General features: G+C 34.7%; 1 protein-coding gene across 1 annotated transcript in view; it reads right to left on the reverse strand.

The window, feature by feature from the left end:
• Positions 1 to 18,810, reverse strand: part of pins (G-protein-signaling modulator pins) — a 187,151-nt gene that overhangs the window by 84,981 nt on the left and 83,360 nt on the right. The window contains exons 6-7 of the mRNA XM_090404957.1: positions 11,920 to 12,043; positions 8,289 to 8,404 (exon numbers count right to left, since the gene is read on the reverse strand). Coding sequence (XP_090261083.1) covers positions 8,289 to 8,404; positions 11,920 to 12,043 — 240 coding nt within the window. The remainder of the gene's footprint in view (positions 1 to 8,288; positions 8,405 to 11,919; positions 12,044 to 18,810) is intronic.

Consider the following 18,810-nt stretch of genomic DNA (forward strand, 5'->3'; position numbering starts at 1 on the left):
AGGCATCATATTAAAAGATAAGAAGCAAAACACCTGGATAAGAAGCCAGACTCATATCAATGACATCATTCTTCACCATAAGCAACTAAAATGGAAATGGGCCAGACACCTATAAAGAATAGAAGATAAGCGATGGACCACCGTACTAATAAACTAGATTCCAAAAGAAGGGAAACGAGGCCGAGGATGTCCTAAAAGAAGGTGGAGTGATGAATTGTCAAATTTTGGTGGGGAAAATCGGTCAACCATTGCCAAGAACAGAGAAAGGTGGAAAGAGCTGGAGGAGGCCTTTGTCCAGCAGTGGACAGAAAATGGATGAAAAGAAGAACACCCAATACCTAAATCTCATCATCATCATCAAATTCCTGCCATGTACCCTCAAGGGGTGTACAGGATATGATAGTACTACATGAAAAAAATTACATCATTATTAATTTCCTATCTACAATTTTCCTCCAAATCAGTCTGTTACTTGTCAAGACTCCAACATTATAGGTTCATATATTTCTATCATCTAAAGCACTTTGTACTGTATCAATCCACCTATATCTTGGTCTTCCTCTGGGTCGTTTTGCTGCCAACCTGGCAGAGAACACTTGTTTTGCTAATCTTTCCTCGCCCATTCTGTTTAAGTGACCATACCACCTGAGATTAGCTCTGCTAACGCATTCCTGGATGCTGACAATGTCAAGTTCTTTCCTAATATCCTCGTTTCTAATATGATATTGCCATTGATGCCATCTGTTCATGCCTATAATCTTTCTCAGGACTCTCATATCTGTAGTCTCTAGTCTTTGGTCAAGTGTTTTACTTCTGACCCAGCTCTCAGATCCATAAGTTAAAACTGGTTTGAACACTGTCTTGTATACAGCTAATTTAGTGTTCCGACTAATTTCTCTCTTATTCCATATGAATTTATTCAATTGACTTCCCACCATACCAGCTTTGCTGATTCTGTTGTCTATTTCTATATTTAATTTACCATCTTCAGTAAAAATCATGCCTAAATAGCTGAAATGTTTTACTTGTTCCACAGGTTCTCCATTCACAACACAGTTGACATTTTCAATGATTCTGCCTATTTTCATTGTCTTTGTCTTTTTATTGCATACCATATCTATTACAACAGCTATTCAATTTAGTCAGAGAATCTTGCAGACTTGTAGAGGATTTATTCAGAAGTATAACATCATCCGCATAAAGCAAAGAGCTGACATTAACATCTCCAATTTTGATATCATGTTTAATACCATTTTCCTTCATAATGTGATCCATATAGATAATGAATAACAGAGGGGATAATGTACATCCTTGTCTCACACCAGATTTAACATTAAACCATCTTCCTGTACTTCCTTCAATTCTAACTGCTGACTTACAACTCAAATAAAGACTAAGTATTGCTTGATATAATGCCCCATTCACACCATATAACTGCAGCGTATTGAATAGCTTCTCTCTTGGCACCTTGTCATATGCCTTTTCCAGATCAACAAAACTTAAATACAGATCTTTGTTATATTCCCATGCTTTCTCGACTATTTGTCGTAAAGTGAAGATCTGATCCTGACAGCCTCTATTTGGCCTGAATCCAGCTTGTTCTTCACCAAGCTTTTCTTCCACAATTCTTCTCAACTGTTTCTCAAGTATACTTGCATAGATCTTGCCAGGAACACTCAGTAGGGAAATACCTCTGTAATTCTCACATGCAGTTTTATTTCTAATGCAGTTTTATACCTAAATCTATCAACTAGAATTCTGAAATCACTCAAGGATTTTATTTTACAAGTATAGAGGAGCATAAAAAAAATGAAATAATTTATATATTTGAAGAGAAATTAATAACTAAAATGAAAGAAAAATATTCTAGAACAGACATTACTTGTAATATATTTATTACATGAAATATTACAGGATTATCCCAAAAAGAATCACTTCATCCAAAAAATTCAAAGCAGCATTGGAAGTGGTTCATCTATCCACACAGGGCTAATAAGAATCATTTTTACTACTGAAACAGTGGTGGTTCAGTAACAAACTTAGGCAAATCATAAAATAGTTTAACTGAGCAGAGATGGGATATGAAAGGCCAGATCAACAATAATGATTGCATCTGTCATCATATATGTGTGTGAAATGTAAATTGTGGCCGAAAGCTATTTGTAACAGTTTATCTCTGAATAGTAAATCCTCTGTACATTTGACATATTTAAATGCTGTCCTTATCAAGAGGAAGCAGGCCACAGAGTCCATGAAGCTAGTAAACAAACAAACTGCTATTATATTGAGTATATACTATGCAATCTTATATAAGAAATCAAATCTTTTACAGATTTGAAATGTCACAAGTGAAAAGCAAGAAAATTTTTTTTCCTGCAAGACAGGGCTGAGTTTTGCTGAAAATTAATGCAAGATTATTAGAACCCCACTCAAGAGATGTTTGGAAATCAGAACTTAAAACTGCAAAAGTAGATATTCTAAAAGTTTATTGAAGTAATGTAAAATTTGTCGTTAGTATCATGTGTCAAATGAGAAAGAAGGATGAAGTATATTATGATCTGGAAACCTGTGAATTGGACTGGCAGTTAACTGGGCAAGGCCAATGATACACAAAAAGAAGAGTTGGAAGAATTGGGATCCCTGTAACCAAGCATTAACTGCAGTTTGAAAATAAAGAACCATCTTCCATTATAATGTTTCCCCAAAAAGGAAAGCTGGCAATGCAGAAGACAAAAGATAAGATAGGAGAATGCTTAATAGACCTCAGTGCCAAATAAAATCATTACAGGTATCAAGAGTAATCAGTTGAGTTGAGTTTCTCTGTAATTTACTTTAGTCTCCAATGGCAGGTGACATAACATGAAAATCTGTTGATTTACAGTGGTGGAATTCACAGTGGGGACTTGATTAGTTGAGAGATTTCTAAGTAGTAGAGGAGTTGACCACTGATGGTTTATACATTACTTTAAGAAAGAAAGAACTGAAGTAAGAGCAACAGGAAGAACATTTGATAGTATCTCACCTTTCTTAAATTGCAGGATAGATACCAGTGGAACACCAGAAGAAGAAAAAAAAAAGTGACAGAGAATTGGAGTCACCTCTAAAGCATGAATTCCCAGAAAATTGAAGAAATGCTATGTACCAAGAGACTTTTTGTTATTTAGTTCAGACAGGATTCTCTTGTTCTCTTTCTCATGAAAAATCAACTATCTTCTACTATAATCATCAATGCAAGAAATGGAATAAAAGTAAGAAGACAGGAGACTGGCTTTTTCTGTGGGCAATGATACAACAGTTCCAAACACAAAAGAGGTGGAAGCAAAGTTGGAACTGAAGTTATAGCCAATACTTTGGGAAGTGACCAGAAAGCATGATTGCCATTTGACATTTTACTGCTTTTGCCCCCTTTCAAAAATCAGTTCATACCTTGAATGCAACTGTTTTGAGCTTTAATATTATGCAGAAAAGGGAAGATGAAGATCTGAATGAAAGCCAGAGTGCTAAGTGTAATTCCTCTCTTGAATAGCTTTGGAACACATCTTTTATGTTAAACTATAGTTCTGTGATATAGTTTAACATAAAAGATGAGAATTTAAAGTGGAGTTGAGAAATAAAGGTTTTCATATCAATAAGTCTGGTCATATGGTCAGTGTAAACAGTTGGATGAGAAGATAAAACAAGAGCCAACTAAGAAAATGGAGTAAAGATATCTAAGATTATTCCACTTGGCATTCTTATAGCGCCAGACAACACATAAACACAAATATGTGATTACCACTTCCTGGGAAAAGGAATCGGTCCTTGGTTTTAATTTGAACTGCTCAAAAGACATACAACATCCACCATATAGACAGAAGAATGACTGTGATGAAGAGATCAAGAATGTTTGAAATGATTTAGAATCATCTGGTATTCTGATAAGCATGTGAATACTTTATGCAACCATACCATATGCTTCAGGATGGATGAGTGCAGGTGGAGAAGTCAACTAGATGGATTTGAAAAGTTTAAAATCTCCAGGAAGAAGACTTGATTATTAGGAAAATTGAACTGGAGAAAATCAGCATTTAGAGAAAGGAAGTGTGTTCAAAGTGGACAGTACCAAAAACACACAAGTCTTTCAAAACTGATGCAAAGAAGCTTTTTTTTTTTTTTTTCAAAGAAGATAAAAAAGAGATTCTAAGCTGGACAATGACACAGAATATCATAGTGCAATATATACATGAATGACAAGAGACAAAGAGTGTGTAACTGGGAAAAGTCCCAGTCCCTCCATAACAGGTTACAAGAAGGTGAGGACTGGATATTTTGTTAGAATTCCTTATAAGCTATGCGGAAGTCTCCTCCTAGTTACTAGCTTTGACCATTAAGTGACTCATAAAGGGGGGAAACAGATGATATATCAACAAGGATGTGCATATCAGGTAACGATCAGCCCACCAATGTCTAGGAGTTGAGGCTGGTTTGTATTGTAATTTCATTTGTGTTCTGTGAACTGTATGAATTTATCAGACAATTTGTTGTTAGCAAGTGAACAATTTATACAAAATTACACTAATCTATAACAGAGACAGTTAAACAAATCTTTATTTTATTTTTTTATTTATTTTTAGATACCAAAGTAAAATTTGGTAAAAGCATGCATGTGTGAGTATTCTACATAAATTTGATGGTAAGGATAAAAGACAAAGAGAGTATGCTATTTGCCATTTTTAGGATCTGGCATGAACAGGCCAGGTACCTTGAATACAAAGTGAGAATTTTTCAAGTTAAAGCAAAAATAAAGTATCTTATAAATTCCTTCTACAATGAAGTCAGTGCTGTACAGGGATCTAACTACCCATACTTCATCACTTCACTGGGAAAAAGACACACTGAAATCTGATTCATGTTCCATTTTACTCTAGTATGTGCAATGAATTGGCCAACCTTCCAGATTAGCTAACCCTAAACATACCCATTCCACTAATGTGTATAGGTTAACTCTTTTCATGGGTGTAAAGTTAACCTATAGCACATTGTACCATTGGCATAAAGAAGTAGAATTTTCAAGGCCTAGATTGCAAGAATAGACTTTGAAATTTAGTGGCCAGTGGTACAAGGATATCCATATTAAGAAAGAAGTGAGAAACTGTCAGGCATTTCTAATATGCAGGTTAGCATGCTAGTTATATTACCCATACATATTTATTAAAATGACTTATTTATTGCAAATCAAAATTTCATCTCTTTCTTATTGGCATAATGAATTTTTATGGTATTTCACAATACCAGTATAAGGTATAATAAACTGATGAATTTAGTAAGTTTGTTGATATATTGTAGGATTCAAACCAACAGAAAAACAATTCAAAGAAAAACTCAACCTCACAAACACTTTCGAACTATTAATAGAAATTTCATTGCCCAGTGTGAGACCCCTGCTCCACATATTACTGGAGGCCTGAAGCAGCGTGAAAAAGTTCCATGTTTGGTCTCTAGGAGGGTTTCTGGACTTGTTAAAAAAATTAATTAGAAATAGAAATAAATATATAAAAAAAATATCCTTAGCCCCCCCCCCCCCCCCACACACACAGTACAAACATATAGGTTTGAAATGGGTGGGAGCAACATAAAAAATACTTTTTTTTTTTTTTATGTCAATCCCATCTATAAAAGGATCAATAGTCTAGGAACATTGCTCAGACCAAATATGGCACTTTTTCCAAACCAATGCAAGCCTCCAATAAGCAGGATGGTGATCTAACAACAAACAATGAAAAACATCTACCACCTAGAGAAATATAAAAACATCTATGCCATAGTAAGATTTGAGCCTACAAATTAGAGAGTGGAAAAATTGTCTAAATGTTATGGGTACATTAACTAAACTGTAATCTAAAATTTGGGAAACTACAATTCAAAACCAGCCTCCAACACAATTGTCAAAGCTAACTTCATTTCTAATCAAATAGGGCATTTGTTGGAAATTTAGTTCTTGAAGTCTCTCCATTAAAATTTGCATTATCACCAAAGCTTTGAGGCCAATGTACCATTTTTTTTTTTTTTTTTGCGACTCCAGCCCACAACAAAGTTATCAACTTACGGTACATTATTGTGGGTGAGCTAAGGATTTATTTTTATTAATTTAATATCATTTTTTGTATTTTTATTTATTTTCTACATAATCTGGAAACTCTGCTCTTCACCAAATATGGAATTTGTTCAAGCAACTTCAGGATCCAATAAGTGGAGATGGTAGTGGTCTCATACTAGGCAATGAAATTCACCTCCCACTTAAAGAAAATCACAAATATCCATGCCCACAGGGGGATCTGAATCCACAGCCTGATGGTTGGAGAGTGGATATAATAACCACTCAGCCAACCAGACCAGCAAATATGTGTGTAATCTACTAGCCACTTTGAACTGTTTGTTCTGCTACATATGTGGTCGTCAGTGCCCACTGATTTGAATTATCATCAAAGCTGATCCATATACATCAAAAATAGAAAAAAAAGAAACTATTTTTCTATTTTGTGACAAGTGCTTTATGCTTAGATGATGTTGGTTTATCCAGCAAAAATATCACAAGATTTAATTTAGTTTATTTTGACTTATGCTGCTGCAGGTTAATACTATCAAAAATATCCAAGGAATATCCTTCAGAAAATGGCATTTACAAAGACATTTCATTACTCAAAGTTCATTACTATGAATATTTGTGATTTTCTTTAAGTGGGAGGTGAATTTCATTGCTTAGTATGACAAAACTGCCATCCCCACTAAATAAAGTTATGGGAAGACTTTGGCAAGAACATAACAAATAAATATTCTGGAGGCTATTGAAAAAGCTTAGAAATGGAGGAAAAAGTACTGTAAAAGGAATCAGATGATAAAGGTTACATGAAAACTGAAGATAAGGATATTCTAGATGTCCAGAGTAATTACTTTGAAACCCTGCTAAACGAAACAATCAGTGTAAACATGGGTGGAAAATGCCCAACAGGAATGCAATACACATCCATACTTGAAGTAGAAAAAGTCATCAAAAATCTGAAATGCAAAAAGGCAGCTGGAGAAGATGAAATTCAACCAGAAATGCTCAAATATAGAGGTATAAAACTTTTACAATGGCTGCATTGAATAATTCAGAATCAGAGGTTTGAATTGGAGCAGAGCTCTCATAGCACCCTCTATAAAATGGGAAATAAAACTGAATGTAAGAATTAGAGATCTCTGCTGGGTGTTCCTGATAAGATTTATGTAAAGTATACTTGAGAAACAGCTAAGAAAAATTACAGAAAGGAAGCTTGGTAAAGAACAAGCTATATTCATGACAAATAGAGGTGATCAGAATTCTGCAAGATTCCCTTACTAAATTGAATAACTGTTGTAATAACTTTGGTAAAATCAGTAATAAAAAGACAGACGATGCGATGAAAACAGGCAGAAACACTGAAAACATCAACTGTATCCTGAATGATGAACCTATCAAACAAGTAAAATTTCAGCTATTTAGGCACAATTTTTAGTGAAGCTGGCAAGTTAAATATGAAAATAGATAATAGAATTAGTAAAGCTGGTATGGTATGGTAGGAAGGTCAGCTGAATAAATTTATATGGAACAAGAAAGAAATTAATCAAAACACTAGATTAGCTGTATACAAGAGAGTGTTCAAACCAATTTTAACTTATGAATCTGAGAGGTGGGTTAGAAATAAACACTTGATAAAAGACTGTAGACCTTTGATATGAGAGTTCTGAAAGATTAGTGGAGTCAACAGATTGCATCATTGCATCAATGGCACTATCACATTAAAAATAAGGATGTTGGGAAAGCACTTGGCACCGTTAGCATTCAGGAATGTGTTAGTATAGCTAATCTTGGGTGGTATGGTCATTTAAATAGAATGGAAGAGGAAAGATTAGCAAAACAAGTGTTCTTTGCAAGGTTGGTAGGAAAAAGACCCAGAGGAAGACCAAGATGGATTGATACAGTAAAAAAGTTGCCTTAAAACACAGAAATACAAGATCTGATAATGTTGGAACCTTGGCAGATAACAGATTAATTTGGAGGAAAATTATTGATCGGAGTTAGTAATGGTGTAACTTTTTCATGCAGTACTACTTAATTATCCTGTACATCCCCTGAGGATATGTGATGATGGTGGTGGTCAAGGTTGTATTATCAAGTCAACAATGTTGATTTACTGTAAAAATAAATGTTCAATGGTAAATTAAAAAAAAAAAAAAAAATCATTCTCAACCAATTCCTATCTTGAAAAATATCCCATATTAAGACTTACTTATAATGATCTGCTGCCATTTCAAACTCCCCTAAGAAGATATGAGCATTTCCAAGATTATTGTGGGCCCTTCTCTCAGCTGCCTTATCACCATATTCTTTTGCTATTTTAAGCCTCTGAAATAAAAAGTGCTCAATTAAAAAATAAATAACTTTCTAACAAAAAAAAAAGTAAATTCACAAAAAGGGATAGTGATTGCCGTATTCTGTATCTTAATTTAGCCACATCTCACTGTCCATTCCTTGAAAGTAGAGGTAGAGATTCATCCCTGTGGTTTGAAAGACATTTCTACAGTGTTTATTATACAGTGAGTGAGATGTGTGTCGGACTGTACGAGTACATACTCATATTCATATTTTGTGGCCTAATGAATAGGGATCTGACTTCAAATCAGAAAACTGCAGGTTCAAGTCCTGTCATGGACGATTCTTTTTGAGTGCCTATTAGGTGACAAGAATGCAGTAAATGTTAGAGAGGTTGATCTACCAATCTCTCATGTATGTTAAGCCCACACATGAGAGGTTGGTAGATCAACCTATTGTGCATTAGTACTCTGTGAAAAGTAGACTGGACAGTAATGACAATACAATGTTATTAATGTCAAACGTACAGCTGTGAAAAATAGAGAACAAAATGGACATCAATAAAGAAACTGCACACTCAAATGTTATTCTTCGCAGGACAAATTACGAAACTGAAAAATTGCAGAGGTGGCAAGAGATTAGCAGGGCTGAAAAGAGAAGGAAACAGGTGGTCCGAAGTCATAATAAAGACAGAGAGAACAAACAAGAAAATAAGGAGAAAAGTATATATGGAGACTCAATGATCAGGGAGTACCTAATGAAAGTGTGACAAAATTGTGTTTCCCTGGAGCAAAAATTCACAACAGTAGTCATGCCATGCAGATACAAAAAAAGGTAAGTCATAGGAAATGATTGTCTTGGTCAGCACAAATGATTTGAGAACACCAAGAAGAACTCTACAAGGAAGAATGTAAAGGGGTTGTTAGAAGAGACAAAACTGAAGAGCAGGAAGGGGAAGACTGTAAGTCTCCTACCATGCTATGATAAAGGCAAACTGAGGAGGAGGGCATTGGTAGCTAATGAGTCTATATGTAGGTTGTGCAGAAGAATGATGGAGGATTTGTGGATCTGTGGTCTGTCTGACAGAAAGAAGGATTTGTACAATACTGATAGACTATCAAAATAGATTTGGTGTTAGGAGTATGGAGTGAGCTTTGTTCATCAAGCATGCTGAAGCTCAAATTCAGAAAAACAAAAGCAATTAGGGTGGAGACAGGTGAGTTTGTGTGAAGGCATGAGGCGAGTGAGTGTGAGAACGACCAGTGTGGAATCTAGTCTCTCAAGCAAAAATATTGAATAGGGTAGTTAATTAAGAAAGTAAAGGTTGGTGGGAGCCTAAAGGGATACTGCAATTTCTATATACTAATGCCAGAAGTATCAGGAACAAGAGAAAGGTGTTTTTAACATTGGTTAGTGCAATCTTGCCAAAAGTTATAGGCATTAGTGAGACTTGGCTAACAGTAGATGATGTAGTTACAGGGATTAAATGCAACGTATTTAGTATTTTCAGGGAGAATAGAGTAGACAAGATTGGGGGGGGGGTACTACTGGTGATAGCAGATTAACTGCACCCAACAAAAGTAGGAGTCAGTCATGCAGATGGCAGTTCTTTTGAGTGAATATAGTGCAAGATTGAGGCCAAATAGGACAAAATATAACATTGGTTGCTGCTATAGGTCAGAGATTTCCACAGATGATCTGGAAGACATGCATCACCAAATTAGCATGGGTACAGCTGGAGTGATTATTATGAGGTACTTCAACTATGGAGAAAGAGACTGGAAGAAAGAAAGATCACATAGCAGGAAGGAAATAGAATTTATACACCTACTAAGAGATAATCATTTAAGGCAGCATTTGACGGAGAGGAATAGTCCATACCCTCCCACTCTTTAGGATACTGCAAAATCTCAATGTCCATACAGCTGTGGGATTAGATGGGATATCAGCTCAGGTTTTGTGAGAATGTGCAAGGAAACTGACATTGCCTCTGATTAGGCTGTTTATTTTAAGTCTCAACTCTGGTAGAGTTTAAGACTGCAGCAGCAAATTATAGACTAATGAGTATCTCAAGCATGGTGGTAAAAGTACTGGAAAAAAAGGGAATTCAAGAATGGGTGGATAAAAATATGATATTGTATGAATGGTGACATGGACTTGTGAAGGATCAGTAATGCCTTAGTAATTTACTGTCTTTTTATAACAGCGTAACAGCAGAGTGGGATAAAAGAGATGGCTACACGATGATTCTGCTGGATTTTGTGAAGGCATCTGACAGAATACCACATGGAACTCTGTTATGCAAATCAGAACAAATAGGGATGGATATAACACTAGTTATGTGGATAAGAAGGTGGCTGCAGGACAGATATCAAAAAGTAGTATATGGAGAGACAGAATCGAGGTGAAAACAGGTGACTAGTTGTGTACCCCAAGGTTCGGTGTTCAGAGCATTGCTGTTTAATTTGTACATAAATGATATAGGAAATAACTTAGGAAATATTTAGTAGTTTGCTGATGATGAAAATTTAGGTTGAGTAATAGTTAATCAAGGCAATGTGGAAAGCTTGCAGGATGATTTAAATAGGCTGTCAGTGTGGCAAAAGATAATGGGTATCAGTTCAATGTGGAGAAATGTAAAGTTACACATTTTAGAATAAACAGATTATAAGCTGCATATCACATTGACGACACTGTACTCCATGAAATAGAGGAAGCTAGAAATTTAGGGGTAGCAGTAAACAGAGAGTTAAAGTTTAAAGGACATATTGCTAAGGTATACCCCATAAGATTACTTGGCTATTGAAGAACAATTAATAAGTAGATATAAGGAAGTTGTTATTCCTTTTTATAAGACCTTGATATGTTCACATCCGGATTACTGTGCTCAGGTCTGTGAGTAACCAAGATGGTGAGGGGTCTGTGGAATGTTCCCTATGAAGAGAGAGATTGAGGCTGTGTGGATTGCAGAAGTTGGTTAATAGGAGAAAATGAGGAGATATGATAGAAACATTTAAGATGCTTAAAAGGTTTTATAGAATAGATGCAGGGAAATGTTCAAGCACTTGGCTGGGGTCAGAACAAGGGATCATTCCTGGAAGTTGAATAAAGGTGTGGTTAGTAAGGGTGTGAGGACTAGATGATTTTTTGCTTGGAGAGTTGTGAATGAGTGTAATGGGTTGCCAGAGTCAGTTATGAGTACTTTATCTATATATATAGATTCAAGGAGAGAGGTATGATGATTGTGCAGATAGTTTCAGTCTCTCACAATGAGTCTTTGAACTCCATGGAGGTGCCCGTACAATAATAATAATAATATTTATTGATAAATTAGAAACACTTGAAAAGAAATTGTCAGCAAAAATTTTCACAAAAGTTATGCAAAAGAATTTCACTAAACCCCTAACGGATCGGTTCTGAAATTTATAAAATCAAATTACAGATGTTTTCAAAATGAGCAAAAGTAAATGAATAAAATCTATGCAAAAAGTAACAGAGTTGCCAATTTTATTAAACATTTCAAAATGTGAAAATTATATGTTACTTACCTCCTCATGATACAATATTGCTTGACTAAAGTTACCCAGAAGATAATGGGTATTACCTAAATTACCACAAGCTCGTCCTTGTGCAGATCGATCATCTAATTCTACCATAAGTTTTAAACTTTCCCTGTTTAAAACAAGAAAAAATTAATTTTTTTAATGCACAGATGCAGGATATTATTTCTAAAATATAATTAAATTAATGCCTAACATAAGTGAAATTTGACTTTTTTTTTTTTACTTTCTTTCTTTCGTAAACTAAAAGTTGATATTTTAAAAGTTGATACATGAAACAATGAGCTCGACAGCAGTCCATCGCTTAAAATTATGAAAACAGAAGTATTCATGAAACATTCCTGTCATGGTGAATAGCTTAATAGCTTCATCACTTCAGCTTTTTCCATGAATGTAGGAGTGCACCATGGGTTAACATCTCCACAGTGCAATTGGAAAAACAATGAGACATCATACCCTTCAAATGGAAAAGACTTAAGTTTAAGTCTCTTGGTGACAAGAGGAATCTTGATATGGACTTTTCAACTGAAGGTGAGATAGCCAATCTCAGAACCCATGCAACTGATAGACAAAAAATACTGTTGGTAGTGGTAACATGCAGTAGATGGTGTGTGTTCATAGCAGTAGTGTTGCTGTGGTGGTAGTAGTAGTAGCTGAAAGATTAAGGATGATGGTGAGTTGTGTATAGTGGAGAAAATGTGCTCTGGTATGAGTCCTTCGAGATGTCATGCAATAATAATAATACCTTTGCCCAAGCTTACCACTATACATTAATGACCTTTCATTAACCTCAAAGCCCATTCAAAGTTTTGCGGATAACAGTACACCCCATTTCTCTTCTTTATTAATTAGAGGTAGTAGTAACTACTAAAACCAATGTCTTAAACACTCTTCTTGCCATTCTCTGGGGGTGAGGACAATCTTATGAATACTAATGCTACAAAAATACATCTTGTCTTTTCTTTCTCACAAGAAAGATTTTATTTCCCCCTACTTCAGACAAGATCAGATTTCTCTCCTTCTTGGGTTGACTGCACTTCTAGCTTTCCTACCATCACATCAATAAGCAATTTGTCCCTAAAACATTCTTCTTCTACTCAAGACACTACTTCTGACTGGTATCTGTTAGCTTAACCCTGTACAAATTCCAAATCTTCCCAATCTCAGAATGTTGTTCTCGTATTTAGGGTGATACAACAAAAATCTTACTAAAAATTCATGATCCATCTAGAAGAAGACAATCTGGTTAACTGATTCCTCCCTTCCCTCTCACACACTCCTTCCACTTTCTCACAGGTGTCTGGTTTCTGTTTTATGCTTTTTCTATGAACATTTTTGCATTCCACTTTTATCTAACTCTGTAAAAAAACATAAGCAGCTGCTGGTCAACATCCATTTATAATTTCAAACCCACCAAACTAACTTCTCATCCTTTTTTATGCCATCTATGCCCAAGCTTACCACTATACATTAATGACCTTCTTTCATTAACCTCAAAGCCCATTCATAGTTTTGCAGATAACAGTACACCCCATTTCTCTTCTTTATTAAACAGAGCTAGTAGGTGCTGGCCTGGTTAGCGTATCCACTCTGCACCTTTGAATCCTGCCGTGGGCATGGATGTTTGTGATTGTCTGTGAAAATACTAGTGGAGGTGGTCAGTGGTAGATGATGAAGGTAGTTGCAGTTGGTGGAGAAGGAAACTTGTAGAGTAGATGCCCTCCCTCGATGAGTCATCATCAATTAAGTAAAAATAATAATAATCTATGTCTCTCCTCTGAAGCCTTCCTTACATTATGTTCATTAAGGACTACAGCTTGCAGCAGCTGTTCAAAATCAAACTCTTGTGTGTGAGGTAACAAAACAGTGAAAAATAAGTTATGATGGATTTCTCTATTTTCAAATGGAAAATAAAAGTTTATTAAAGTATGAATGTTTTCGTAACATTTAATTGCCTGTGCACAGGTAATTAAATTTTCCATAGAAAGAGTCAACTCTGTATATATTGAAACATCAGTATAATTACATTACATCAGTAATTATACTGATGTTTCAATATAAACAGAGTTGACTCTTGTTATAGCAAATCTGTACAGATTACAGAAATAGTTCAGTTCATTATAGTGGATAATTTGCTACAATTGATTTGTTCAGAATAGTATCATACCTATAAGGTTTCATTGGGACTTTGTTATAGTGAGGGTCAACTGTAACAGTATTATCTTCCAAGTTAAATATATTTGCAAACACTACCTAAACACCACTTATGCCAGCCTGGTTGGCCAAGAGGTTAGCATGTCCACTCTACAACCAATAGGTTGTAAATGCGAAACCTGCTGTGGGCATGTATGTTTGTGACTGTCTTTAGGTGGGAGATGAATTTCATTGTCCAGTATGAGGCTACCACTCTGTAGAGGCCTGAAAAAGTTCCATGTTTGGTCTCTAGAGAAGGGTTCCAGACTGTGAAGAATAAAAATAAATATATATATAAAATTAATAACAAATAAAAAAAAAAAACCTTAGCCCATCCTTAGTATGAATGTACTACAGGTTTATAGAAGCCTTTCACAAGTGGGAGCCACATAAAATACAGGATATAAAATCAATTACATACATTTTGTGTTACACAAAGCTAAGAAATCTATTCCACTTAACATACAAAGAGGAATATGGAGTCCCAATTCACAGCAAGAGCCTTGTATTCCTTTTATTCTAAAGCGAGGATATCTCAAGTTCTAACGTCTTTCATATAATTAGGAAAACTAAATGTTTCTTCATCTAACACAGTATGCTATGTACAGTTATTAATTTATATCTTGTATGGGATTTGAAAGCAGTGTAAAGATTACATTTAAAGTTCCATTTTTCTGCAGCGCCTCAGATATAGAGAATAATAACAGCATTACTGTAATATGCACATTGAAAGGGCTTTGGGATAAAAGAAAGAACAAGTATTTTGTTAATTCTACTGGATGTGTAGCAAATTAGGTAAGGCATGACAAACAGATGAACCATATCTGTCACACCTACTTAGAAGAGAAGTGAGTTGGTTCTCTGCTAACTTTGAAAGAAAGTGTAATGTTAGGAAGACATTTGATTATGATATCTAAAAAGGCCAGACTGCTGAAATTTTTTATAGTGAATTGGTGGGATGTTGGCTGTTGAGGTTAGAGTAGCAGTAATATGTCTAAATGGATGACAGTGCAGACAGCATGTTTTTCAAAATGCCCACTGTAGAAATTGGTTTCAATGTAAACTGAATGACCAACACCCGATATCCTAAAACAATTAATAAAATATAAATTGTTTAGGATATTGGGTGTTGGTTGCCCAGAAGGCTGGGTTGACCTCAAAAGAGGCTATAAGATTAAAAAATGATACTGGAACAGATCATAAGGTCTATATCCATATTTAGTGTTATGATGATGAACTGACTGGGGGGGGGGGGGGATCTGAGGCAGAAGAGAATCCATAGTGCTGCAATGTTTTTTTTTGTATATTTTGTTCTTCCAAGTTAAAAAATTAGCATGGATGGAAAAACTAGAAATGAGTGACAGTGGACACATTTTTAATTACTAAGAAGGGAGATATTGGTGAAGAGAAAATGATGTCAAAAAATAACCAACTATGATATCAGAAATGCTTAAAACACATTAGACATATTTCATCTCAACAGCTAACACCCAAAAATCTAATTTACCATAGAAAAAGAAAATATCAGGCCTTTCTAGACATTAATCACACATCTTCCTAATGATACCCTTTTAGAGCAAACCAACTCCCATGGGCAGATTAAAGCTTTATCAATTATAATAATATTGTATTATAAAAATTCTAGTTAGCATATACAAACTGCTGTTCCAGCCAGGATTACCTAACAGATTTGTTTTTTTGTTAGAATTGCACCCATTAGATAATGGGTGCAATTCTAACAAAGTATCTGTTCCTCACCTTATGTCACAATCCTCTCGATGCAGAGATCACAGTAATCCTAGTATAGCACTATTCCCAATATCCAAGGCACCTCAGGAAAAACTGCCAGAACTTTAATATGTTACACATCAGGTGGGCTTTTACAAAGTTTCAATTTTCTCAGTAGAATTTTATTTGTAAAATTAGTATTTGTGAACTATCTTAATGATACAGAAAATCTCAAATGTAATTCTATCTGATTTCAAGTTTATATACTTTAGAAAATTTGCTTTACATAAACTGATTAATTTCTAGACCTAATGAATGCATTATGAACAGGCGTGATCACATATTTTATGCAACTGAAAATTAGAAATAGGTTGTTAGGATATGTATTTAGTGCTAAAGTACTAATTTATTTTGCTTATGTTTATGCAGCAGTGGCTGTGGGAGGGGAGGTTTTTTTCACTACACAGAGAAGTTTTCATTCCTGTCTTTGGAAAAAATAGACATATTGAATAAATATAAATCCTGTGTGCTACAAGAAAAAGAACTGCCTGGTAATTTTCAACAAAATATTAGTGTATTTGGGATTTATTACTATTCAAAAAAAGTGATCATAACAATTGCTTGCTTAATACTCTATTTATTAACACATGAATAAGATGAATCATCTGATCAACATTATTACTTCAAAATACATATCCTGTTGGTTCAGCCATCAACTGAGCTACCTATTTATACAAGTGCTGTTTATTATTTGTCAGTTATTTATATTCTACAAACAAATCTTTAATAATTTTATAATCTTTAATTATGCCTATCATAAATGCAAACACATATTTAAAGATTATAGGATGACATGTAATTTGTTCCATCTCACAGCAACTCACTGGACACACACATAATACCACAACTGTAAATTACTAGTAATTCATTTGTCTCTAATGAAGATCACACCTAGTCTTTCCCTTTCTTATACATGCCAATCATTCTCAACATGGTTCACATCTTACTAACATCAGTTCACATATTTATACCTTTTCTATAATTGAAATATACAAACCATATATAGGAGTCCCTTTAATTATTGTTTTTTAATATATCCAAATAAGAATATTCTCTTATTTTCTTTTCCCTATCCTCTATGCAGCTTTGGTTTCAAATGAACTCCATGATTTGTGGAGTGCCTGCACAATATTCAAACAGGAATTACAAGACAATTTTTCCCTGTGCTGGTTTCAAACCCCATATCAAGCTGGCTACTCTTACCTACTCCCCTAAAAACCAACTCAGTCCACCCCTGATTTCCAGATGGATCGATGTCAATCTGGAAGATCATGAAAAATACATCAGCAGCAATAATGCCAGTTTGGATCTAGCACACCATGTCATGGACAGCATGCAAAAATTAAGTGGGAAAAATCTACTATGCTTCTATGAGAATAAACTATTATTTAGATATTTGTCAAATGTAGGTGAATAACTATTTTAATTACCAACTAGTTTCACCGGCTTATGCTATCAGCTTCATCAGAGTACAATCAAGAAAACAAAGAAAACGAAAATTACAAGCTACACGCTAACTGGCAATTCTACTATGCTTCATTGCAATTAGTACAAACATGAAAGGATTTTGGAATTGGGAAATTTTAAAAACCATTCTAACCTCAATAATATGGTTCTGTGAATCTCTTCAAAATAAGGAAAACTTATTCTTAGGTCTCTTGCCCAACAACTAAAGTTAACTACCAGTACCCATAAGGATGTTCTACCTAGGACTTAGGCTTTCAATCTAATCGCCTCCAGACTTTCTTTTTTGTTGCTCATGTGCATACTAAAATTTTTATGTTGTATCCCTAATGATGTCTCTGTAAAAGACAAAATATTGGAGTCATTAAACCAATGTTTAATTCATTATGTTGTAGTCATTCCATGAAATCAAAAATCAGCTTCAATCAGCATTAAACCTAAATAATACAAGCAAATGATGAAATACATTTATCACCTAATGACATTCCATAAATATTAATGCCTGTAGTGAGATTCAAACTGACTGATGGTTTTTTCCACTCTCCGACCAATCCTGTAAATCTTACACAGAAAGAAAATATCTACAAACAATTGGAATATATTCAGTAAGCTTAAGAACATTTTAGTTTGCTTTTAAATTTTCTACCACATCTGAAGAATTTGTGTACACTGCTTAATTCCCATGTACAGAAGGCTAATAATTCTCCTTATCCCAAGAAAGTATATTTGATATATAGACAAGTTAGCTTTGTTTTTGCAAGAGCTCAGATACAAACTAGATGAGGCTTGGTAGCATCAGTTTTGGTGGTAGACGAGTTTCACTACCCAGTTAGACAATAACCCTGCTCATCAGAGGTCTGAAGTGGTTGGAAAAGTCATGTTTGGTATATAAAGCAGTTTTACCAGATTATCTAGTCCACACTCCATCCATAGTAATAAAACTAATGCACTGTAGTACATTAACATTATTACCACTACAGGTTTGTTAAGCTGGGATCCACATCCAAAAACAGTGAATGGTATTAGTACTATATATGAATATCTACCAGAATTGTTGTACTGAACCTGTGGAAAATTATCAACAGAATAACGGTCAATTACAAACCTTCTATTAAAAAACATAGAAACTCAAGAGAAGTCAGGAAAGGTTTAAAAAAAAAATTCCAGCTGCATGATAACCAATTGTAACAGTCCTCCGAGAACCACGTGATGAACTTAATCTCTCCAAGCAGATACTGGAGAGGTTAAGTTACGTAAAAGCTGTGGTACAAGGATATCATCTCTGTTAAAATATCTGCTCAAATATATGTTTTTTGATTGAGAACCTAGAAAGATTAGTGTAAGTTCTCAATCAAAAAACATATTTGCCTTACATAAAATACTCAAAGACTCCAAGAGCAAATCTTAAAATATGTACAAAAGATAGTCACAGGA

Source organism: Typopeltis vanoorti, chromosome 1 (genome assembly GCF_054136105.1).
Source record: "Typopeltis vanoorti isolate ZY-2024b chromosome 1, IOZ_Tvanoo_1.0, whole genome shotgun sequence".
NCBI lineage: Eukaryota > Metazoa > Arthropoda > Arachnida > Uropygi > Thelyphonidae > Typopeltis > Typopeltis vanoorti.